At 43.2% G+C, this 26,735-nt stretch overlaps 1 protein-coding gene across 1 annotated transcript in view; it reads left to right on the forward strand.

The window, feature by feature from the left end:
* The first annotated feature begins 629 nt into the window (after positions 1-629).
* hs3st3b1b (heparan sulfate (glucosamine) 3-O-sulfotransferase 3B1b) overlaps positions 630-26,735 on the forward strand; it is a 31,875-nt gene continuing 5,769 nt past the window's right edge. Inside the window, exon 1 of the mRNA XM_050059710.1 lies at positions 630-1,527. Coding sequence (XP_049915667.1) covers positions 923-1,527 — 605 coding nt within the window. The 5' untranslated portion in view covers positions 630-922. The remainder of the gene's footprint in view (positions 1,528-26,735) is intronic.

Here is a 26,735-nt window from a genome sequence, read left to right on the forward strand (position 1 = left end):
TAACAATTACAAAATGCTCAAACTTAAATAGCAGTAATTATATATTTTATTATATATCACTAAAACTATGTCATTTTTAATTAATGATCTTTGAATTTAATGTTTAGTTGAATATTATAAGAGCGTGACTGACAATTAGAGACCTCAGCATTACTTTTCAATCACTGTCTCATTTCATAAAGTGTGTTCAGATTTAAAAATGTTTGATTTAAATGTTGGTTTTATTTTTCCTGACGTTTTCCCTTTCTCTCCAGCTCCTGATGAAACTGATTTGAAGTTTATTTTATTTACTGTGCCATAAAAACTCGGTAAACATGTCAGAATAAATCTGTAAAGTCAAATAAACTTATTTGAGCAGCATGTCTGCATACATGAGAAACTTAATTGCCTTCTCTGCCCAATAAAGAAACTTTTCCAAACTCTCTGTGCAGCGTCCCGCACACACGCGCTCCGTCTCCATACCGAGGCTCCCACGGCCGGCCCCGCCCGCGCCCCCCTCACATTGGCCCGCTCCTATCAACACAAAGCTGCATATTTACCTCCCATGCGCCCATTGGCTGCTGCCGCCGTCTATCTCCCGCGTGCCTCTCTATAAGGTCTCGTGCTCCGGCAGCAGTTTTCCCAAACCTGAGATGAGCCTGGAGCAGCACCGCGGTGCGCCTGACGCAGCTCGACTGTCTCTCACACTGTCGCCACAACTATGATCACACACTCCTGCACGCCTCCTCATTCCTGGATCTACCACTCTCTGCGGTCTTGTTTGCATTAGTTTGTTTTTGTTTGTGACTTTAATTTATTTTATTTTTATTTGTAGTTCCAGGTGAGCATGTGCGTAATTTTGCGAGGATTGCCGAGGTGCCACCGGGAGTGAGTCTGTCGGGCAATATGCGCCACTGGGATATGATTGTCACCCGAAAGGCTTATGGAATATAGCCTGGTTTGTCCCAACCTGCACGCGCTCTGGTCCAGCCCCGTGAAGAAGAAACTAATCCTGCTCAGCATCATGTTTTTAATCTGGGTATACATGCTGTACTCCTGCGTGGGCTACTGCTCCACCATGCCAAGTTTGGTGGTGGACGGTTACCGGGGCAAGGAGAGCGGTCCGGCGGTGGGCAAGAGGACAGAGACCAGCAGCAGCAGCTCCAGCAGCAGGACGGACCTGGTGTCCAGACTGCTGTCCAAACCGCAGCCCTGGGAGGATATAGAGAGCGACTACGAGGAGCCGTCCATCAGGACCGCCGCGTCCAGAGACCTGCTCAATAACGAGCTGGAGACGGACCGAGCCGAGGAGTGGGACGAGATGCGGGGCGAGCAGCTGCAGCAGAGAGCCCCGGAGCCCAGCGCCATGTCCAGCTTCTCCAACGGCTCCGGGAGCAAGAAGCTGCCGCAGGCGATCATCATCGGGGTGAAGAAAGGAGGCACCCGGGCTCTGCTGGAGTTTCTCCGGGTGCACCCGGACATCAGAGCCGTGGGAGCGGAGCCGCACTTCTTCGACCGCAACTATGAGAACGGGCTGGAGTGGTACAGGTAAATAAACTGCTTTTATTTACTGCATATTTATCACAATTTAACGCGCAAAAAACAAAAGTGAGCGTTTTAGATGATTTTATTCCTCCATAAATTATCTTTACAGAGCTACTGGCGCAAAACACCTCACCTGATATCCATCTGTGAGCCAAAACTGAGGCTCAAATATTTATTTTATTGAATTTATTCTGCTGTTTCATCGCTACAGATAATTTAAACGTGTATTTATTAACCCCACAGTAACATTAACACCACACTCAGACTGCTGAGAGGCTGTTAACTCCAAATTACTCTAACAAACGCAGCAATTACACCTCATTAAAGCGCCAAATTTATATATTTATTTTTGCATAATTATCCACTGCATTTAAAGTTTATTACAAACTGAACCTATTAAGCTAAATTAACACTTTAGTTGCTTTGTGTCCATTTACGCGTCAGGCTGCCGCTCATGCGCCATTACGCGTCATTAATCTAATGTATTAATTATAAGGTTTGATTGCAGATTTGTTTTATGGCTTGTGTGGGATATATTTTTTAAGTTTTGACTTTGTGTGACATTCTGAGGCAGCTCGGACGGGATCACAGTGAGTGAGTGTTTCTGCGATGTGCAGTGATCTCTATTGGACACAGTGCAACACTGCAGCTGCGCGGGGATGCGTCTGCGGGCGTTTCTGTTTAGTTTAAATGTGGAATAAGTTGGTTTTTAAAATGTTTTCTTGCAATTATGGTGCGATTTTATAAGTTGGATGAGATTTAAGTGGAGCAGGGGTTGGCTGTGTGGCAAAGCTGCGCTGATTTAATGTGTGTGTGTTGTTGTGTGAGCGCAAAATGTGACCCCACACACATTTACAGGCGACTTTATCACAATGCGTTATTGATACAAGGCTCCATTTGCACAAATCTGACTGATCCTAATGTGACAAGATCCAAAGAAACGCTCCAGACTTTCTAGATTATTTCTGCTAATTGAACAAGAGTGTTTAGTCCTGCAGGATATTGAACCTAATGGCATTAACAGACCTAAAAGCGTTTATATTATTCTGCCCATTCTCATGTGAATGAGCTCCTCAGGCCTGATGGCCCACGTTGCAAGAAAAAAGGAGGATCTGCAAGACAAAGTGAGGATCCTTCTCAGGACAAAACATCCTAACTAACATTATCCTTTTCATTTACATCACAAAGTGTCCACATAACGAGCGTCCACACCTCCTGCCTGTCATTAAAACAATTAATAACCACCACTTTTATTAGTTTGTTTTACAGCAATCATTTAATCTGAATAATTCAAATTAGACTTGTGTTTATTTAATCCACATTTAAACAGTAATAAATCGTCAATGGACAAATTAATCTATTGATTTATGGGGTTAGGAGATGGCACTTAAAATAAAAAAGTTTTGCAGCATAAAAAAATTGTTTCATTTTAGTGTTTTTAGTTAATTGACAACTTACTTTAAGAAGTTGGTGGAAACATTTTTAACATTTTTTTGAGTTGGATAGATTTAAAATAAATAATAGTTTGACCACGAAATATCAACACAACTTTTGGATAAATATGAAGTTGTTTTTTCAAATTGGTTGTACTGAACTAATTAAGTTTGTCAGATTGAGTTGGAGCTACTTAAAAAGACACATGCAAACTGTTACCTTAAATTTGTAAAGTTGAACCAGTGGACTTTTATAATATCAGATGTTTTAGCTGAAGTTAAAAACTAAAATCCGACAATTTGATTTTAAAGAAAACTTTTGGATTTGCTGCCCTGAATGAGCGGCTCTTATCCTGCACGTTAAATATGCAGGACCTCGAAGGGGCCCCTGCAGTGTCCGACATCATGAGAAAAAAAAAAAAAAAAGAAGAGCCGACTGAGGCAAAGTTGGCAGCATTCAGAATAAAGACACTTTATTTGTGCGCTTTCCTTTTGATAGAAACAGACATTTCGCCGCAGCTCTTTTCGGTTGGAGTTTGTCGAGGGGGAGGCTGTTATTCAACTTCCACCTACAGGATTTCAAAGTTTCCTGGTGGAGGGGATGGTGGTGGAAAAGTGCTGTCTGCTGTAGTTTCTTACAGGCCGTGAAATCTAATACTTTTTAAGTGAAGAAGAAATCATGACTCAAGGTTTTCTTGTTGGAGGTGGAATGGAAGCTGCATTTCGTTTTTTAGTGACTTTTTCTTTTATGGTTCGGTGCCAAAAAATAACCTCATGTGCTCGAGCTCAGTCAGAGGAACACAGAGAAGCAAGGGCGGAGGTTTGGTTTCAACATTTGGGGACACAGATATGAGAGAGGGGGGTTTGTTGGGGAGATTTTTAAGGATTAAACACTTAATTGTCTGCATTCTGGTGAATTTTAAAGCACCAATTTGTGCTTTTTTGCATCAGTTTAATGGTTTTTAATTTGTCAAAGTTCTCTGATACTTGACGCCTTGTCCCTGCTGAAATCTGCACCTACTCAGATTGTACTTTCTCACTGAAGACAAAACTTTGTGATTCAAGGCTCCGAGCAGTGCCACACAGAAATCCATTAACTCCTATAGATGTGCTCTCAGGCTGTGTTTCAGAGCTGCCTTGACACACTTTTACTGCAGTAAAAAATGTATGTTTCAGTGAAACAGCTGGTGTAAGCAGTCCCTGTAGTGGAGGAGGAAAAAGTTTAGTGGCTCTACTTCTCGGGCGAGGATGCACCAAGAAAGTAAAGTTGTACTTCATTCATTGCTGAGCGCACAAAGTTTCCCATCAGGAGCAGACACAGGAGAGAATAACGCAGGAATGTTCCAGACAGAGGCGAAATTATTGCGTGGCATTGAAATATACGCTGTGGGAATATGATCTGATCATGGCGAGGGTCATTTACAGAGGCGGTTATAGATGGTTGTGTGTGTGTGTGTGTGTGTGTGTGTGTGTGTGTGTGTGAGTTGAGCAATTCACCTCTGCTTGTTTGCTCATTTGCACAATCTCCTCACCATCCACTGTTGTAACAGCTTGCACCATCTTCGCCTCCCACCAGCGGACGCACAGAGTGAATGGAGGTGGAGATAATAAGTCTCGCTGAGGATTCCTGATGACAGTTTTTTATTTGTGCCAAAGACAAACACATGATTCATGCCTTTGACCGAGGGGTCCTTGTAGCAGGAGGTACACATTTTCACAGTGAGGTCATGCATGAAGTGGCCCCGAGGAACACACACACACACACACATACACACTCACACTCACACACACAGACACGGAGTGAGAGTCAGAGCTCAGCAGGCCAGTGTGACCAAGTGTGAACAGGAATTCATTATTTCATATTTTCTATTTGCACCTGTTCAGTGAAAGTCAGCCGGCGTTATCTGATAGCGATAACCTATCTGCAGCACATACGTTAATGAAACTCAATGAGTTAATTCCTGAAAAGATTAATAAGCCATACACAGTATATAACAGAGCTCAGGGTCATCAGGGTGAGTGCGTTATCTTGTGTGCGTTTTGTGATGTAATTCATGGCATTAAAAGTCAGTGTTTGCACTTTTTTAAACAGGAGTAAATAAAGCGACATAAGGGATAAAAGGCAGGAGACAAACCACGAAATATAAACTCAGAAAATAAAGTTATATTTTTAAAAGAAGCCCGATGAAGAAACTCAGGATTTTATTTATTTATTTTTGTTGATATTCTGGCAACAATTACATAGACCTCTTGTTCTGAAACTTAACAAACCTACCTTAACAAAAGTCATGTACAGCAGGAGTCACAACTTTGCAAAAAACATATAAAAAAATTAAATTAAAGTCCGGTCCAGAGAGGCCGACTGTGTCCCAGACTGGTTGCCATATCTCAACAAATCCCTCGGCACTGTCATGAAGGGTGTAGGTCAGCTTCTCCAGAGGGAGTATTCTCCATATACCAGTCATCCAGTGCAGGCTTGTCCTTAAAATCCAGAATTTAGGAATAGTCTTTCGTGCTATCTATGAGAGTATTCCAGTCAGTGTAGTGTTGTGGTTGTTGTTTGCACTTAAGAGTCTGAGGTGTAGTTTTCATTGGGGACTCTTTTCAAAATCCTGTTTGTGTCCCCCCCACAACCATAAAAATCATGCTTACTGTAATATGCTACTGTTTGACCGGCCGTCAGATTCTGCCTGATTTTTTTTTTTTTTAAAATCAAGAATCACAAGTGTCCCCACTACAGTCTTAAAGATCTGGTGAGCGTGGAAGATCGGGCCTAATTCATGCAAACATTTATTCATGTAAACAAATCTTCTAATAGTATTAAATACATTTCAGTTATCGTGTTCAGTACTTTTTTCCTCTGTCAATCCACTTTATTGGACATACTGTAAAACTTCAATTAAAAGCCTGGGCTATTATTTGCTATTTGGGACAGGCCTTTAATTAATTTCATACAAAACTGTTGCTCAGCAAAGATCTGGAAATACTATTAAATTATTTATTTAAACCAGTATGAATATTACTTGTTTGAAAATTGGGCTTCAGATTATATATCAATTATAAATCATTCATTTGATTTAGCTTCAACTTCATGCTGTTAAAACAATCCTCACAACTTGGATTCATTTTTATGAAAAATCTTTTTGATTCTTTTGATATGAGGACCCTCGCAGACTGAAGGAATATGAATAACTTACAGCGTAATCAAGGAATAGACACATAATTTGAGGTAGCCAGCAACCTGGTTTTATACATCTGAAGAACTGCTTGGCAACCAGACCAGGCCTCTAATTGAGACAGGCCTTTATTTGTCAAAATGTGTAGCTACACCGGGCTGGTAAAAGAGACTGGGCTTTTAATTTAAATTTTACGGTAAATTTTATAGATTGGAATGGCACAATTTCTTTATCAGTATAGTTTTATTGAGTTAATACGGATGTCTGGTGTAAATATCATGTAAATAGCTGCGTTGGAAAATTATTTAATTAAAAAAAATTGACATCTTGAGTATTAATTTCCTGGCTGTATGTAGAAAAGGGTTTGCAAATCATTGTTTTCCATTTTATGTGCACTTTACACAGTGTCCCCAACTGTTTTTGGAATTGGGGTTGTTGTACGATTCCTGCAGAATTTAGCACATTGACCAACTTAATTATTTCCCAGATTTTGTTTTGTCTTCCATAACTCCAAATCATATCCTATCGAAGTCAAATAATCTTTCGAAATATAGGACATTTTTTTACATTTTTTTTACATGTGCAGTGCATTTTGCTTCTTTGACACTTTGTGGGCGGCTACATCAAAGTTAAGAACCAAAAACCTCCAAAGCACCGTCACCTTTAGTAATAGTTTAGTTTCTGTATGTAAGGTTGTCTTATTAGATACTCTGTATTTACAGTTTGTCTGCTTTCAACAGACTCCTGCACTCTTTGCTGGCTGCTCCACTTCTCTTAAACGAGACATATTTTATTTACTCTTAACTCTTGTTGACTGCGGCCCTCATCTCGCCCTGTCAGTCTGTGGTGCACGTCGCTCTCTTCATATTCCATTTAGCCCTATTGGCTATGAAGGGGCTTTGATATATAATTACTGCGCTGTGGTTTTGCTGTCGTGTCGCGGGCTCTGGTCTTAGCTCGCTGTCAGGGCCAGGCACTGTTGACATTGTTGCTCCTCCCTCAGAATGGCTTTAGCATTAAAGAAGGAGCTGGGAGCATGTTGGGGAGAGCGTATACATGCAGGCTGTGGCCGTATGGGTGGTGTGAGTGTGTGTGTGTGATTGTGAGGATTAGTTTTGCAGTTTCTGGGATGTATCATGTGTCGATCTCTGATATTTTTAAGGTTAGTTGTGAATTCTAGTTGTTGTGTTCTAACTTGGAGCCTACACACTGAGCTATATGTGGTTTGTGATCAAAGGTTAGGCTTCAGTCACTGTCGAGAGACTGGTGGGACTGAACCGGCGCCATCCCCGAGCAGGATGTCAACCTTTGTATCTAGTCTGTGATAAAACACTATGGAGGTAAACAGACTTACAAAGCAGCGTCAGTAAAAGCTACTTATAGTGCCACACAAAAAAGGACAAGCTGTGCATTGTTGAAAGGGAGGCACCCTAAAAAAAAAAATCAGCTATCAGTCTTGCTTGCGGAAGTCTGTTTGAAAGGCGCTATCTAAAGGCCTGTCCACCCCCACTGGTAGCCGCTGAGCCGGAGTCAGACTGCAGCTCCCGGCCATGTCAGGGACAGTTCTGGATGGGTGCACGTCCTTTTATCTGCTCACCACAGGGGTGCTCCTATTTCCACGTAGGTGACCTGTCCGCTCTCTGTTGCCACTGACCCCGCCCTGCTTCCTTCCTTTCTCCCAAAGAGGCCACCTGGTTCTATAGAGCCCCAGTGAAGGGCATCAAATCATTCACAAAAACACCTCGTGCTGATGTTTGCATACATGGGATGTTGTGTTAGAAAGGTGTTGTTAGAGGCTCAGCTGTGAAGCCACAAATAATTTTCATCTGCAGCCACAAAAGAATCTCAGACAGCGTGCACAAATGTCAGCATGGCCTGGCTCCTCTGGGATCACCAGTATTGATTGGTCAGGCCTGATTGGAGGTAATGTGTGGAGATGGGTTAAGGGCCTTTGGCTGGGGTCAGACCCTCGTCTGCTTGCTGTCAGGGTCTGTGTGTTGACCATCTGCAGAGCTACAGAAAGCTGCTGGAACCTACAAGCCCCACTGGGGATTTTATGGCTGTTCCTTGCAGAATACAATAGTACAGCAGCACGGATGGATTACTGAACAGGCCTGCTGGGCACAGACCCAGGGGTCCCCCGGGCTTCACCTGCAAAATGTCACTCAAAATTAACACGTACTGACCAGGGAGAGGATAAAAATGACCACAAAGACATGCAAGGGAACTGCAAAGACACACAAAATGACTACAGAACCAGGCAAAACAACTACAAGGAGTACAGAGAGACTACTACAGAGAGACTAAATACAAGAACAAGGAGATACAAAAAGACACAAAATGACTACAAAGAGACACAAACAACCACAAGAAGACACATTATGACCTCAAATACACACAAAATGACTACAAAGAGACAAAAAACAACCATAAGGAGACACAAAATGACTGTAAAGAGATACAAATGACTATAAGGATACACAACACAACCACAAAGAGACACAAAACAACCACAAGAAGACACAAAATGACTACAAAGTGACATAAAACAACCACAAGGACACTCAAAATGACCTCAAAAACACACAAAATGACTACAAAGAGACACAAAACAACCACAAGGAGACACAAAATGACCAAAAAAGACACCCAATCACCTCAAAGAGACACAAAATGACCACAAGGAGACACAAAATGACTACAAAGAGACACAAAATAACTACAAAGAGACACAAAACGACCACAAGGAGACACAAAATGACTACAAAGAGACACAAAGAGACACAAAATAACCTCAGAGTGACACAAAAAGATGCATAATGACCCAAAACCAGCACAAAGTCTGTGTGTGTTGCTCCAGTGTAGAAGAGGTGGTGGGGCCCAGTGTGTATCTGTGCCCAGGGACCTATTGTTTCATAATCCGCCCCTGTATGGCAGCACACTAAGCTCCTGAGTTGTGTAAATTAGGATGGTTTTGAAACTGCATTTGACAGAATCAATGAGTGCTGAAACTTGAAGTGGCTCTAACCCAGTTCCAGTCCCACAGAGGACAAAGATGAATTCAGATGATTAGATACTCTGGCGCTCTGATTGCTTCCTGATTCCTGGAACTCCATGGCTCCTCCGGGACTGAGCGCCCGGCCAGCCAGCCAACCGTACAGCTGACAGCAGGTTCACATCCTGCGCTCAAATCCTCAGCCGCAGCGGCCAACATAAAAACAAGCAGTTTGAAACGGTGCCTTCCTGTTGGCTAAACTTCCACCTTGTGTTCCCAAATGAGTGGATTATTTGTTAACAGCACCCTGTTTCCCTCTCAGCACCTCCCCCAAACATCATCCTCAATCCCTCCCCTGCTTCTCTCCGTTCCCCAGCTGTGCACTTGCTCGGCTGCTGTGTAAGAATAGTGTCATGCTCAGTTCGTCCAGTCCTGGGCGGGGCTCGCTGCAGGCCTCGCTGACCACGAGAGGCTGTCTCTCAGAGAGGCCTTTGGTCAGTGTGGAGGGACGGAGGCCCTCTCTTCTCCCCGCTGCCTAAGCTGGCATGGCTCACCCGAAAATGGAGAGTGACCGAGGGGTGGAGAAACAGAGAAAAGGCAGCTTTCACCCCCAAATTACAAGCGGTTAATTGTGAAAGGGGAGACCTGTGGAGAGGGGAGTGGCAGTGCTGAGCTGTGGTGACCTCCTGAGGGTGTCCACTGAGCACACCAGTGAGGACAATATGGCCGCCACAGACAGGAACCTCCTGCTGGAGCTAAGGATAAAGGGACAGAGCCTGAGAGGAACTGGCTGTCAAACACTCACACACTCCTGATTTATACGCTTGATGCAAACAGAGAAACACACTCATTTTAAAGAAAGAGTGTGTAAGTTTTAGGGGGATTTAGTGGCTTCTAGCAGTAAGGATTGTAGCTTGCAACCAGCTGAAACTTCTCCAAGTTAGAATTCCTTCAGTTCATTGTTCAGGCAGCTTCGACATTGTCACATATCGACGTGAAAGGTACCCTGGGTGCGTTGGTTGTTCTGCTTGTTACAGTATTGTCTTCTTTCAAAATACACTTCTGTTTTCACAGGAAATCTATCATTTACATACAGTCTCTTTCAAACTAAAAGCACTACGTCGGTACAACACACCGCGAATTGATGTTTTTTTCCTCCAACGACTAGCGCACATGGTTGGGAAACAGGGTTTGGCTTTATAATTTTACGGGACACAAACACTGCTCTGCTGGGTAAAAGTCGGTGTTTGTTGGAGCCATCCACCACTTCTCCCACCTGCACTACTCGGACTTTTGCCGCCTTAACTTTCGTTCTTGTCCTGCTGCGTTTCCCTCTGACACGCCAAGTGCCTTTAAACTATAACGGTAACCAGCTGCGTATCATGCCAACATTTAAGGATAGCTTTTTCATCAGCGTATGAGGCCACAAGTCACTGCCCAAGCGCTAGATTTGGATGACTTCGGATTGAGACCGGGTTGGTTCAGGAGGTTTTTACTGGGAGACGAATTATCAACTGAGGTCTCTTCCTCTCCAAAACAAACAGACCCAATGATTTAAACCAGTAAAAAAACTAAATAAAGTAGTTTCATGTTACAAATCAGCGTTTTTCTGATGCTGTTTGGCATGTTGGAGATATGCCGCTAGCCCAGCACCTGCTAATGTGTGCTCACCTTCTAACTCTGATAACTTAAGATCCACACGTCCAGGAGGTTTTTACCAGGAGCCGAATTATTTGCAGAGGTCTCTTCCTCTCCTAAACAAACAGACCAGGTGATTTAAACCGGAAAAAACACTGAATAAAATAAGTTTACTCTAAAAATCTAAGTTTTTTCGATGCTATTCGGCTTGGTGCAGAGAGGGTGCTAACATTGTGCTAACGGACCTGATGATTTAAACCGGTAAAAACACTGAGAAAAGTAGTTCCACATTTTTCGGACGCTCTCAACGCAAAGGGGCTGCTAACTATGGTGGCCGTGGCAAAAACACAAATGGCCCAGCTTGAGCCAGTGTTGGGTTTGTCCATTCTGGGCTTCTGTAGAAAAATGGCAGAGCAATATGGCAATCTCGTGCTCCTTATGTAGATATAAACAGCTCATTCTAAGGTAATGAAAACACAACGATTCTATTTTCAGGTGATTAAACACTAAAAAAAACATACTTATTATATTATATTCCACCTCTGACCCCCTAAATCCTTTTCTATGCAAGTCAACAATGGAAAACACTCATAAAGATGTCTAATGAAGTTGTATTGGTGGAGGACAGGAAGCGTGGGGTGGAGAAAGCGGCGTACAAACCCTCCCTCTGTGCTACGTGTGAATTAGGCCCATTTTAACGAGGTGATAATTTGGATGTTGTTGCACATGTCAGAACAGAACCAGACATCCTCCCTCCATAGTTAATGGTCATTCATTGCTGCTAAATAAACACTCTCTTTAGCACATTAAAAAAAGTTTCCCTGGAGGCTCGGAGAAACTTTAATCTGTTAATCAGTCACTGTTAAAGATAAGTTAGTCGAGGAGCAACTCAGTGCTGTCCAGAGAGAGGAAACTGCAGCTGAGGAGGAGGCAAAAGAAGAGGAGAAAGTGATGACAGTAAACCTGTAAAGCTGCACTTGTCCCAGGTATTAAGTCCCAGAGGTAGCCATTAGGGTGCTGGAGAGTGTGCCTGCCTCTGGGAGAGACGACACTCTCGCACACACACACACACACACACACACACACACACACACACACACACACACACACACACACGCAGAGAAAGACAGAGAGCGACGGAGGTCTTCCGAGGTTTCCATTAGCCTGGCAGTAAAAGAGCAGAGCTCATTAGAAGCCCTGAGTTGTCTCTGTGCACCGCAGCTGCTCGACACTAGTCACTCTCTCCATTTAGATGTACTCCCAGAGCTCTCTCATAAGAGCTGTAAGAACACTTCAGCTCCACTCCGAGACAACCTGGCCAAACTCGACTCACTTCCAATTATTTTCCTCCCAGAGTAGTTTTTCTCCTGCTTGTTTAACTGATGGGAATCAGAAGGCAGTCCTGGAAACTGCACGCTGTGTCTTTGGGAGGCAGCAAAACTACGACACTGCTATCAAACAGAAAAACAGAATATCCAAAAACTTGGCAAAAGATTTGAGTGAAACTTGGTCAAAAGTTCGGTTGTGGGTTTACAAATAAGCAGGATTATTTTTTCTTCTTTTCAATGCTTTTATTGTCTTCTATCTTATAACAGGCTCTAGGAACATTGCAACAGGGCTCTCATTTATAAAACAATGTGTAGGATCCATATTAAAAATGTATGTATGAACAAAAGCCCAAAATGGTGTTCGACAATTTCTACAATCAAGCTTCCACCTCACCATCTGCATCACCAATTTCCTGTCTCCAAAATATTCGTAAGCATGGGTCAAAGTTTTCTCATCAAGTCTGTTTTTATAGAGCACAACTTTTAATGGGAAGTTTTTTAATCTAATAAATTAAAATAATCAGAAGAAAAGCAGCGATTTCTCGTATTTAAAAAGCTGGAACCATGAAAGGTTTTCAATGAGAAATGGCTTAAACGATTATCAAAATAGCTGCTGATTAACTTTCTAATCAATCGACTAACTGTTTCAGCTGTACTTATATATTTTGGTTGATTGTGAAATAACTCAAGTTATTAAATCCGGGTCACGTCAGTTTCGTACAGAATGTTTGAGCCAACTTCAGGAAATGTAGCCGACTGTATCTTTAAAGTAACTACAGGGGTGGCAGTAGCTCAGTTCATAGGCACCTGGTTGGGAACCAGAGGGTCACCGGCTCAAGCCCCCGTACGGACCAAGTTTGGGGTGTGGACTGGTGGCTGGAGAGGTGCCAGATCACCTCCTGGGCACTGCTGAGGCGCCCTTAGCAAGGCACCAAACCCCAACTGCTCGGGGCACCTGTAGACGCAGCCCCCTCACTCTGACATCTCACCATTTAATGCATGTACAGGTCCTGTTTGTGCATGTGTGTGTATCAGGCCTGTGTGTATATGACAACAGAGATTTAAAAAATTTGAATTTCCCCCCCGGGATTAATAAAGTACATCTTCTTCTTCTAAATAATTGAGTAAAACGTTTGTTTCCCCCTGAGGTGTGGTGGAGGAGAAGTTGACAGTGGAGTGAGATTAAAATACTCAGGTAAAGTAAAAGTGCCCTAAATTTACACACAAGTACAGGACTTGAATGTACTTAGTTACATTCAACCACTGTGTTTTGTATTAACATAATAAGGAAAAATTGCTTATTAACGTGCTTGGCAAGCCATAAAAATGTTGATACTGTATGACATATTTCAGTGTTTTCCCCCCAAAGTAGTGTGTGTCCTTTGCTATCAGATGTCAAGGCCTGATTGCCAAGGGGTTGGGGTACCTCGGATAATGTAAAGAAAACTCACAATTTTGGCACTGAGGCATGAATTTTTGATGATGAATGTCTGCCTGATTTCCTCAAAGAAGATGATTGTTACATTATCTTATTTTGGTTAATTCAAATGGGTTAACTCAGCCTTGTCATGGTTAGACGTGTTGCTCCACTGGAAAAGCAGCGGTATCTGACAAGTCAGGATGAGAACGTGTTGAAAAATCTGTCTTGTGTGAGTCCCTCAACCTCTGGCAAGTGCACCACTAAATTGCCAGAGTACTTGTTTAAGATAATTGGAGGATTGTGCATTTTTTTGGCTTAGGTATGTGAGTGCTTTCTGATTCTAATATCTGTTGAAAACAAACATCTGAAGTCTATAGGCCGAGAGCTGACATATAGCATTAAGCAAGCGTTTCTCTGATATCTCCCCAATTTTTGTCTTTACTCCCTTCGCAAAATAGCTCCCTGGCTTGGAGTGAGAGCAGATCCTGTTTCACTTCAACCACTGATCGCTCACTGATAGAGACACAGCAGAGGGGTGAACACATTTGTCATCGTGCTCCCCGACCGTCTCCTGAATGAAACCCTGACACTGAGCTCGTAGCTCTAACTTCTGGTTCTGGCAGCACTTCGTCAACACAAATGGTTAAAACGCTGCCTGATGTTTTTAACAGTAATTATCTTGTCTTTGGGGCGCTCGCAGAGATATTGTAGGAGACAACATCTAGGCTCAAATCCAACAAAAACTGTGGGATTGCCTGAGGATTTCTGCTGCCACTCTTTCCATCTCTGAAAGCAGCAGGTTAATTGTCGCGACTGGTGCTATCGTTACCCAATTTAGCTAATTATACGTTAGCTCAGGAGGCAGGCTGTCTTCAGGAATTTGTAAACCATTAACCTGCAACAACAGCTGCAGTGTGAGGAAGCAAAATAACAGTCCAAACACGCAGGGAGATGGTTTTCTACTCACTGAGTGACATACAGTAGAGAGGAAATCCCCTCTTTCTCGCACACACACACTTTGTAGTTCACCTGTCTTCAAAAAGGTGTGCAGGCAGTTACGGATGACAGCCAATTCAAACAGGATGCAAAGTAGCTCGCTGCCTCTCTCTGTCTCTCGCAGTGTGTGTGTGTGACTGTGTGCGTCGAGGGAGTGGGGGTGGTGGCATGTATGTTCTTCTCCAGTCTGTTTCATCTTTTATTCATCTTTGCTGTAGCTAGATCAAGGAGTCATGTGCCTCTTGGTGCATGTCAAGTGTCAGGAAATCAGTCAGAATGGCTGATTCTGCCTGCACACGCACACAAAAACACCCAGAAATGCTCTCACACACACACATACACACACACACACACACACACTGAGCCGAGTCTTCACCTGCAGCCTTTCATTGTTGTTTTCCCTGTTGTTTTTTATCCTTTCACGGTTCATCGGTTTTATTTCGTCCGAGCTGTCAGCCCGGTCGCGCCCTCATCCTGATGGAGTGACTGGAATGTGTGGCTAGCTGTGGGCTAACACCTTCAGCAAACACCCCGAGCAAACACACTGATTAGTGAGGATTACTAGCGCTAAACAAATTCTGGGTAATATCGCCAAGTGTTGGATTTCAAAGAGAGTGTGTGTGTGTGTGTGTGTCTGCTGGCGACAGTTTGCAGTATGTTTGGTGTTACAGGCACGCACAATGAGCGGCCTGAGTGCTGCGGCAGTGTCAGGTAACTTATCCTGTATCGCATGGCAAACAAAGTGGTGAGATGTTACCAAAACAGTTTGATCTTTTACCTCTCTTAAAGAAACAGTGTGTGGGATTTAGGGGGATTTAGAGGCATCTAGCTGATCAACCAGCTGAAACTTCTCCTGGTTAGGATGCCTTAGGATTCCTCCTCCTTGTTCAAGAGGTTTTTAACATGAGCCAAATTTTCCACAGAGGTCTCCATTTTTCCAAAACAAACAAACTAGGTGATTAAAACCAGTAAAACCACAGAATAAAGCAGTTTCATATTATAAATCATCATAATTCTCCTACACTGTTTGGCACGTAGCAGACCGACCGCTAGCCCAGCACCTGCTAAAGTGCACACACCTACTTTCTCTGATAACTTTATGTGTACTCACCTCATTTTTGATCGAGACCTTCAGGAGATTTTTAGCGGACGCCGAATTATCTGCAGAGGTCTCTTCCTCTCCAAAACTAATGGACTCAGTGATTTAAACCAGTAAAAACACTGAATAAAACACTCTCACCTTACAAATCAGCGTTTCTCCATCACTGTTTGGCATATCAGAGACACGCGGCTAGCCCAGTACCTGCTAATGTGTGCTCACCTTTCTTCTCTGATAACTTAAGATTCACACATCCAGGAAGTTTTAAGCAGGAGCCGAATTATCCACAGAGGTCTCTTCCTCTCCAAGACTAATGGACCTGGTGATTTAAACAGGTAAAAACACTGAATAAAGCAGTTTTGTTTTAAAATAAGCGGTTTTTCAATGCTGTTCGGCATGGTGCAGAAGTGGCTGATGCCAAAATGCGAACGGTCCTATTAAGAGTCAGTGTTTGGTTTATCTGTTCTGGGCTACTGTAGAAACATGGCAGTGCAACATGGCGGACTCTATAGATGAGGACCTGCTCCCTATGTAGATATAAACAGCTCATTCTAAGGTAACGAAAACACAATGATTCTTAGTTTCAGGTGATTATACACTAAAGATATCATATTTAATAAAATATATTCCATTTCTGCCAATATATCCCCTAAATCCAACACACCGGACCTTTAAGTGAAACTAAAACGATGGAATATTTCACCTCTCTTAAGCCAGAAAAATGAAGCTTTTTTTGGGCAACATCTTTGAAAGCCTGAAGAAAAAAAGCACACTTCTGTAAAAGCATGCTGTTGCACATTCATGAGAGGAAGGGAGGAGGTATTTCTCCTTTCTACCCTCCACCATCCATTTCACCAACTCCTCTGTTTTATTTATACCACATGGTGGGTTCCTCCGCTTCACTGCAGGGTTATTAACACTCGGTAATTCCATGCAGCCGTCTATGGCCACAGGCCGATGCGGTTCCAGGCCTGACAAAAAAAAAAGTGGGGGGGCTCCACACATTCCTGTGTTGTTTTCCGAAGGTGCCAAATAGCAACAAATACACTCAAAAACAGATTTTCCGAGTGGGAAAAATGATAGTCACTTATTGAATTGAATAATTTGTGCTTGTCACGCCTCTGCGAAGCTGCCCATCACGAGGCAACCACAATGGTGGAAGAGCAGAATGTCTCAGCTTCACTTTAAGTATTTTCAGGACGTAACGGAGGGGGGTATCTGAAGCTGTGGCTGGGAGTAATATGCTGTTGGGGTGTCTGACCCCATGTAGTCCATGACATTATATGTGGTGGTTAGTTCTCTATTTATTTATTCTACTTTACTAGTGTCTGATGTTGCCTCCAAAACCAGGCTGGGTACGAGCCCGAAACCAGTCTGGATGGTCTGTGACCGCAAGGCCTGACTCCCCCTCTCTCTCCCTCTTTCTGTCTTTCCCTCCCTCCTCGACTCACATTCTCTCTGTCATTCACTCTCCCGCTCCTACACACTCTTGTACACACACACTCAGCCTGTAACAGACGCTACGATAAAAAAAAGCTCCACTCTGGCGATGCATGACTCCCTGATTCCAGTGAAAAATGATGGATGGACGGGTTGCGTCGGTCGGGTTAACTGCCTTGTTTACATGGAGGGTCAGTAGATTCCCAGGCTGCTCTGACATAGTGCAACTTCTTGATGGAGTTAAGAGGTCTGGGAGCTGCATTTATCAACCTCATCAAGACTCCAGCGCAGAGTTTGGGTGTCAAAGTGTCACTGAGTAAGAAACAAGATGGGGGCTCCTATCAGTTTGGCCGGTATATGTTCTGGAAAAGCTTAAAACAGCAGCGTCATTATACTTTGACCTTAGATCCTGTTGTGCAGCCATTGACCATTTCTCTTAAACTCCCTTCCTGCCCTCCTGTTACTAGAAATGTTCTAATTAAGTACATGAAACCAAAGCCTGTATACTTTAGTTTTTTCAATTGTGCTTAAAGTCGTCTTTTATCCAAAACCCACTGAAAAAAAGCCTCGATCTTTTAGTTAACAGAGAATCTGTTAGTCTTAGTTTTAGGCCATGACCCTTTGTAGAAAACAACCCCTGTTCCAATCTATTGAAAAAAAAATTAAAAAGTTGTTTCTCTTCCTCTTTAATGTCATGTCAATTATCTTGTGATGCCTCAGATTTATCTCTGTCTTGACACTCAAAGTTGGGAACCATTGGTTACAGCCACCTTTTGATTTATTAATCTTTTTAGAATCGGAGGATCTACAGTACAGAGATCAGGTCCCTCTTCGTCCCCAGCTGTATGTTGTATCAGTGCAGCAACCATGTCTCCTAGAAATTAGGCTGTATGTTACTAAATTGGGTTCATAAGAAGGTTGTGGTGACAATAAAATTGCTGCTTGGATGATGTTCAAAGACAACATTTCTTAGGCTTCACAGCGAGGTGGTCATGGTGGACATATAAAGTCCAGGACTGTGACTCCAGAGTCTTGGGTTTGCATCCTTTCTCAGGTTTAGGCATTAAAAGCACTTTGGTTAAGGTGAGGAAAAGGTTGTGATTTTGGTTAAGGGTTAGGGTCGAACTCTGCACTTTTAAGGGTACCAACCAAATCACGTCAAAACTACAAAGTACCGATTCAAATTAAATCCATCTGTGAGTGCATGTAGGTGACAAAGCCTGGTTTTGACAAGAGGCAGAAGTGCCGCCTAGCACCACAGAGCTCCACAACCATTCCAACAGCTTCCCAGCAAGCCAAAACTATCACTGCAGTGCCGATCGGCTGGAATAGTGTGACCTCTGGTCTATTTTCTTTTCTATATTATTTTAGTAATAGCCTAGAATCACTGCTAGATGAGCAGACACACACACCAAGCAGACAGAGACAGGAGGAGAGGCAGAAGATTAGCTCTATGTGCTATTAGAAAAGAGCAGAGGAGCAGAATTCCTTTTTAAGTCACCTCTGCAGCTTTTGCAGCAGAAATTAAAGTACAGAAAAAAGGTACCATTGGGTACCGGTAACCCTTAGTCAAGCATAAGGGTTAATAAAAAGTAAAAATAAAAAAGTTGCCTATTTAAACAAATGAAATATGTTGTCAGTGAACATTTCACTGATATGTCGGTGACGATTCGCAGTCATCCAGGTCATGGTAATCGTAAGTGCTATATCGGAGGCAACTGAACTTGCTTGAGTTTGTAACTTCTAATGGCACTTTCCCAAGATATATTTTGGCATCAGTTGTCTCCAGGCTTCATGGAATATATAGAGAATTAAACGACAGAAAAAAAAGAAATTTGCAATATTCGAAACGTCTTCAAGAAACTCAAGCAAGTCCAGTTGCCTACGATATAGCACTTATGATTTCACTTTAGTATTACATTTTTGCAACATTAACATTAACATTAATTCTCTCAGCTTTACATTTCAAGCAAAAAAAGGTATTTGCTGTTTCAAATAAGTTATATACAAACAGAATTTCTAGAAGACATGGATGACTAGGGGTGTAGACATTATTTAGCAACAGAAATCCAATATAAGTGTCAGAGAAGTGGCTACATTGATCCCCACTCACAGATCTAAACCAAATTCATTGTGAAATTAAGTTACTCTCTGTGATCATGTACCTCTGACTGTATCCTAAAATATAGCCTAATAGTTGCACCAAAAGGACTAGTCAATCCAAGGACAGACATACTAGCGTTAGCACCTAACACTGCTTGACACTGGCCCCAGCAGCATTCCCAGTAATCTAGTGGAGGAATCCAGTCTTCAGACTCTCCTCCTTATAACTGCACCATCCCAGCCAGGGCTCCACCATCCAGACCTGAGTGTATGATATTAGGCCAGCCTGCATTATTAATCCCTTTAGCAGACAGATGATTCAGAGGGGCTTCCACTCAGCCACCTTCCTGAGTTTCCAGTGACACCATTACTCAATGAAGCCTGTTAATTTGAGACCTCAGGCTCAGGAGGCGCTCTGACAGTTGACTCTGATAGGGCTGATGAAGCTGCAGCATCACTTAGGCTTCATCATGTGGGTATGAAGTTACAAGCGGGTGTCAGAGATAGATATGGAGACAGCAAGTGCAACGGTATGCATACGTTTCGGTGCCCAAACACAAATCCACAGAGAGGTATAAGACAAAGATACACACGGACCCCCGTCAGCATGCACTCCTGCATGGTCTCACTTTTAAGCAGAGATCTCTGGCTCTTCTCAGCCAGGAAATGAACTGTCAGAGAGCTCAAAGTGGCCACATACTAACACCTGGACTCCACTCCAAGTGCTTGAAAGAGAGAGCAGATGAAGCCTTCGTAGCTGCGGCCGGAGCTCTTCTCCCTCTCCGCGTCGGAGTGTCCCGGGCCGACTGCGCCATAAACCATCTTCCCTATTCGTTTAATTTACAGCCAAAGCCATGCTCTGTGGTTAAATATAATGTCAGGCTCCAGGCACAGTGGAGTGTATTTCAAAATGTCTGGCTTCTGTATGTGCTTAAATGCTACTTTGAAAATATTCAGTGAGCCAGCAGAGGCGTGCATGCCTGCCTCCCTCTGTAGTAGTGTGTTTGTATGCATGTGTGTTACATAAACATGTTGCTCACTTCAGTTCCATTTCATAGCATAAACTGTAAGCTTCTCCCACTGTGAGCTGAGAGCTTTAAAAGGGAACGCTGGTAATGAACTCTGCTTTTATTTACCAGTGACTCATCCATGAATTCATGCAATGAGCCCTCCATATCTGCATGTATCATCTGTCATCCTTTCCACAGAATTTCTACCACTAGGAGAGATTTTTACATCATGAGATTTCATGAACTACACGCATTTTGTTTGAACATATTACACTCAAACGCTTGGGTTGAAAAGATCAGATTTATAACACTGTGGACGAAGAAGCGGTGCTCAAGATCCTTATCGTCCAACACAGAATAAAGATGTTTCTTTGTACTTCCTGAAAATGCTTGTGCGTCCACCGCATTGGTTCATGTGAAGGGCTCGGGTGAGAGGCCCTCGGAAAAGAAAGGCAGCCTTTCAGTACTTCTTCCCTCATTTCCTCCCTCTCCGTCTTCCCCCTTGTGAAGTGTCACTTTGCTATCGGACCTCAAGGCCTGATTGTCAAAAGGTCGGGGGAACCTCTGGGATCAATGGAAGAGAGAACGGGGTGAAGTGTGGAGACTGTGGAGAGTTTTAATACAGAAAAATTTCCTTTAGCACGTAGGCGTGAATTGTTGATAATGAAGTTCAGCGTAATTTCCCGAAAGTAGTTGTTCTTTTTACTAGAAATTGCATTTAGATATTAGTAAACAGCATTTGTGATGATGTGGTGGTGACAACGTAATTGCTGCTTGGATAATGATCACACACTTAGTGAAAGACTACTTTTAAATGTTTTGATGTATAGAAAATTCAAGATTTCAACACCTAGATGTGAATTGTTAATAATAACATACTGTGCGTCTACTTAGCTATCGGACCTCAGGGCCTGATTGTCAAGATGTCGGGGAAACCCCTGGGATCAATTGTAAAGAGAACAGAGTGACGAATGTCTGCGTGAAGGTAGCTAGCTTGTTAGATTTTCTTGTTTGGGTGAATTCAGCTTCTATTTAGAGCACTGTGTAGAGGATGTCGTTGTGGGGGTGGTGGATTTTACCTAGCTGTGAGTTGTTGATAACAATCGTCTTCACTCCCAAGTCATCAAATGCCGCCACTTTGACAGTGATCCGCGCATCAGAGACCAACTCAGAGGCACCTTTCGTGGTGGTATGATATGCACTGGGCACATCAGCTTTCGAGGCAGCGGGCAATGTGTCTATGTGTAATTCTACACATAGAAACTGTACATTTCCTGTGAAAACAAAAGTGCATTTGAAAAGACGTCCATGAACATCCAAAAACAGATGTAGGAGGTGCCGAGCATGTCATATTTTGACATGACAAAGCAGCAGTATTTGACGAGTCGGGATGGCAATGTGTTGTAATGAATGGCTGCGTGTCTCCTTTGCTATCAGACCTCAAGGCCTGATTGTCAAGGGGTCAGGGGGACCTCAGGGATCGATAGGTGGAATGACAGAGTGTTTTTTTATGTAAGGAAAACTCAGGATTTCGGCACCTTGGTGTCAATTTTCTACGGTGAATGTCTGCATGATGTCCTGAAAGTAGCTGAATTGTTAGATTTTCTTATTGTGGTTAAATCAGATGGGTTAACTCAGCCTCTCCTTAGAGCACTGTTGAGTGCACACTGTTGTTGTGGGTGGTGTGACCTCCCATGAGGAGATAACTCTCGCTCCAGGGTCTTCAAGCCATAGAAACCAGACTTCTTTAGCTTTAAATACCCATAAGAGTAAAGCCACACCCTCCCCTCACCGGTGGATACAAAGTGCCCTCCGATTTGTCTGTATTCAAATAAACAAAACCCTAATTTGAGATTCAAATGCTTTCAACATCCAGACATGTGAGACAATTGAAAACCCTTTGTATCGAACATGAAATCGACAGACGCACGCCAAATAGCTCCTCTCCCTTTTGTCTATGAGCAAAGTAGTCATTTTGTCAGGGATGCTGTGACACAGACGGCTCAATGGCAGCCCGTTATCATCAAATCAAACATGACAGGAGGGAGGCAGAAGCATCAGACAGAAATAACCCTTTTTTCCTGCCTGCCGTTTATCTCCACCGGGATGAGGGCTCTTTAAAACACAGGCCAAAGGGCCACTCCGCCGGCCCCTGTTTGATGCTGTCATATGACAAGGGCTTCTGCTTTGTGTCTTATCGCTGTTTTTGGCATGTCTTTCAACTTGGAAATACTCTCAATGGACAAAGGTGCAGAGAGGCAAGGAGGAGAAAAAAGTCTGCAGATATAAATCATGTGGAAGTACAAGCAGGGGAAAAGTTTCATCATCATATTTGAGGTTAAGTTACATTTTTTATGATTGCTAATTCCCTTATTAGACAGTCTGTGGAGTCCTTGGTATCTAAGGGGGACAGGGTGATGTTTGCAGGGCAATTTTGGCACACGTTCCACTTAAGAGCCCTCCAAAAGGCTTCTCTCACTCGAGGCTGAGAAGGACGGAGAAGTGCTCCACTCAGCCCTCGATAAGCACCCCTTCCCTCCCTCCTTCTCCCTCTCCACCCTGCCCCCATCCCCGCCCCGCTGCCCTGACCACTGCCCTGCTCACCCCTCCACTCAGGGACAATGGCTCACTTTCAAAGAAAAGCAGGAAAAAAGAGGAGCCCGGTGTCACAGAATTGCCTGTTTGCTGACGGAATCTTTAAAAGCAGTACCTCATAAATCAAAAAGGAGCATAATAGGCATTGTTTCTCCGAGAGCTACTTGTCCCACTAAAATTCCCCTCCTCTATTCTCTTTCTTTCTTTTTTTACCTCTTTGGCAGAGAGAGCGGGCAAAGTCAGAGGTGGAGATTTTTTATTAGGGGGTCTCTTCTTGCGGATTTGGCGCTTTTTAGGGGTTTCCTCGCCACTTTCTTTCTCCCTCGCTGTCCAACCATCTCCTTGTTTTATGCTCCTCCAACCCCCAACACTTGATTTTAAAAAAAAAATCCCCGAGCTTGGATCAGCATAATCTATCACTATGCACATTGTAACTCAGGCCTCCTCCCTATCTCCGTGCCGCATTGTGATGTTGAAATCGGATTAGATGGGAAGCCATTTGCCTCCTGTGTGTCAGCTCTGGACTCTTTTTGTATGTTAGCACAAGGAATGACAAAAAGCTTGCAGGCAGTATCACCATTGTGCATCGAGAGAATGAGGAATAGCGTGCAGTTTAAGTCGAGCATGTTTGGTTTGTATTCCTTGAAGACGCTCAAGAGGGTGCAGTTTAAAGTTGTGACGGAGAATTAATGTGTGTGCTCATGGCGTGTTGTTTGCATTTATCTCCGGGAATGGTTTGCTGGCAGAAAGATCTGTCATGCTTTTGCATAAAACCACATGCTGTGTCTGTTTTGATTTCAATAGGCTATTAATGAGCTCGGGCCTGTGATGGCCATCGAGAGCACCGGGAGAATTCCCGGTAGCCAGGCCAGATTAAAGGCCTGGCAAGCTAGTTGCCAGAATAAATGTTGGTATTGCATACTTTTGCAAACCAGGGATATGTAACATTTATAGGTTATTATTTAGCGGATATGTAGAAATGTTGTGTTTCTTTACATTACAATAATGCTGTGGTTAATGTGTGGTTATGTTTAAGCATTAAATAACACTTATGGTTAGGAAAACATCATATTTTGACCAAATAGGCACAGTTTGAAAATGCTGCCAATGTTTTTCTGAAAAAGGACCGCTTTTGGTAATCGCAGCTAGAAGTGCCATCAATGTGTCACTAAACAATACCAGTGTTTGGTGGCACAACTGCCTCTGGAAATGCCGCCCATGTTTCACTAAATAAAACACACCTTTGGTGGTGCAATCGCGACTGGAAATGCCACAGTTCTCGCCAAAAAACACCCGCTTTTGGTGGCACAGTTGCCTCTGGAAATGTCGCCAATGTCTTTGTTAAAAACTGGCCGCTTTTGATAATCACAGCCAGAAATGCGATCAATGTCTCACTAAACAATACCTGCTTTTGGTGGCACAATAGCCTCTGGAAATGTCACCAATTTCTCGTTGAAAATCACTTGCCTTTGGTGGCACAATTAGGACTGGAGATGTTACCAATATCTCGCTAAAAACAACTGCTTTTGGTAGCACAATCGCAGCTGGAAATGCTGCCAATGTCTCGCTAAAAAATAACTGCTTTCGGTAATCGCAGCCAGAAATGCCATCGGTGTCTCACTGAACAAAAACAGCTTTTGGTGGTGCAATTGCCTCTGGAAATGCTGCCCATGTTTCCCTAAAATACATTTGCCTTTGGTGGCACACTCACAGCTGGAAATGCTGGCGATGTCTAAAAATGACCACTTTTGACAATTTCTCGCTGAAAAACACTTGCCTTTGGTGACACAGTTGCCTCTGGAAATGCTGTTGATGTCTTGCTTAAAAATTACTGCCTTTGGTAATCACAGCTAGAAATGCAGCCAATGTCCGACCAAAAACCCCACTTTTGGTGGCACAATTACCACATACAATGAGACAGACAATGTTTTGTCTCAAACCGTGGTCTGCAGCACTCTGCAGCTTGGCAGTCATCTCGGCTTGGCTTCACACCATCCACCATCTCCTCCACCTCCCAATGACAAAGTCAGCTCATGTATTCAAAACTACGTCACTTTAGAAACATTCATATGATACATATGAAATGCACAAATGTAACAAGCTGCAGTCACTCAGAACTAATAGCATGATCTCTGCCTCTCATCACATACGATCATGTACATGCACATACGACACTTTTTATGCCTTAACTATTTCAGAGGATTTTAAAGTAGTTTTTGTTTGTAGTAATTAAACCAAAAGACCTGGGCTGACGTTAGTTTCCCGGCTTGTTTGTTTATGATCCCAGTCTGGCCCCGAATGAGCTTTTGGAAACAGCTTTATTTCCCCCCCGTCTCCTCCATTCACCCCTCTGATGTGTCAGCAATCAAGAACATATTATCATAATTAGATCACTGGCACTGCATTAGGATTACACAAATCTGCCAACACCATTTCCACGAGGCATTTTATTGGTTACCTGACGCTACCCTGGGTATTTCCTCCCTCTCCTCGCCGTTCCCTCTTCCTCGCACACAAATATGTGCATTGATGGAGAGCCGATGTTCCATGAATTAGCCATGAGCTGGATGGACGTGAACTAGATTCCAGCTTTTAGAGTATATTTCTGAGGAGCAGCTGAAGCTCTGGGGAAGAATCGAGTGTTACAGACTTCTGTGTGTACAGAATGTGTCCAACATCGTCTTTTACCGTCCTCAGTGTGGAAATACTTTGTGTAGGATTACACAGAATTTGAATGGGATCGACTACAATAGTACTGTCTACACAATGGTGTGTAAGTGCCCTAGCCTTAACAACAAAAGGGTACAACAGGCTAACAGGAGTCTTATCTGCGAGATAAGCGCCCTCGGTTATCTCGTCCTTCCTTTGTTTTTTTCCTCCATTGACCGCTCTAAACTGCTTATTTGCTGTTTTTAGGTCTCTGTGTGTCCCTTAGAGTTTTTACTCCTGTGACTGTCTTTTTGATTTCACTGTGACAAAGCAGAAGGAACAGTTCTAGCTGTTGCAGTTTCCAGCACATAATTTGAACCCCTCCCATCCAGCCAGCACCAGAAACACCATTCAATCACACATAGTTTTCTTCCTGGTGCGTGGGGGCCAAAGAGGGAAAGGTGATCCGTGTCCCAGTGTCAGTCAAACCGCTCTTATCGCCTCCACCATAATCGAGCCTCTGCGGTTGGCCACCATTTGTGAAACCTAATGCTGGGAGAGCAGAGCGCTTTCACTTTTCCTTCAAAACCAGTTGGTCTCAAGTACCTCTTGATTATACGTCTGCATGTAACGTATCTGTTTAAAGCCCATCAGCCAGCCCTCACCCAAAAACCAAACCCACTCTTGTCAAAAAACAGATTGCATTTCTGAAACAAGCCTCATCATCTTTCAGTACTGTAGTGCGTCTGATTTTTTTGTGGGTCAGATGGGGGGCGGGGCACCGTGGCACAGCTACGCCTGAGTCAGCAAGGCAAATTGAGTGGGATTTTTTTTCTGCTCCAACAGTATAAAGAGGGGAGGGTTAATTTTGATTAAGTCTGACCACTTTGGGACATTTACATCCAGCAGTGATGTTTGAGGGAAGACTAGCTCAAGGAAGATGCATCAGATAATAGAATTCACACATGTTGTGATCTAGTATCTCTATATAAAAAATGCATTGTTAGGCAAAATCACAGTGAAAATTATTAAGGTATAACAGAGCAGGTTAGCTGCAAAGGACAACTACGGTGCATTTTGGTCTGGAACCTTAAATAAAATCTAAAACATGTATAAAATGAGATATTGTCACATAGCTTGCTAATGTCTGTTTAAGTGTTTGCATTACACAAAATACAAAGTATAACCCAGGTTGCACTGGACGTATTTATGACATCAGAAAGATGTTGGACTCTTGTGATGGACAGATGTTAAATTTTGGTTGGAATGAAAATCAGGTTGACAACACAGTATGAATGTCATCTGTCGTCAGTATTCTGTTTCAAATTG

This window comes from Epinephelus moara, chromosome 13 (genome assembly GCF_006386435.1).
Source record: "Epinephelus moara isolate mb chromosome 13, YSFRI_EMoa_1.0, whole genome shotgun sequence".
Taxonomy (NCBI): domain Eukaryota; kingdom Metazoa; phylum Chordata; class Actinopteri; order Perciformes; family Serranidae; genus Epinephelus; species Epinephelus moara.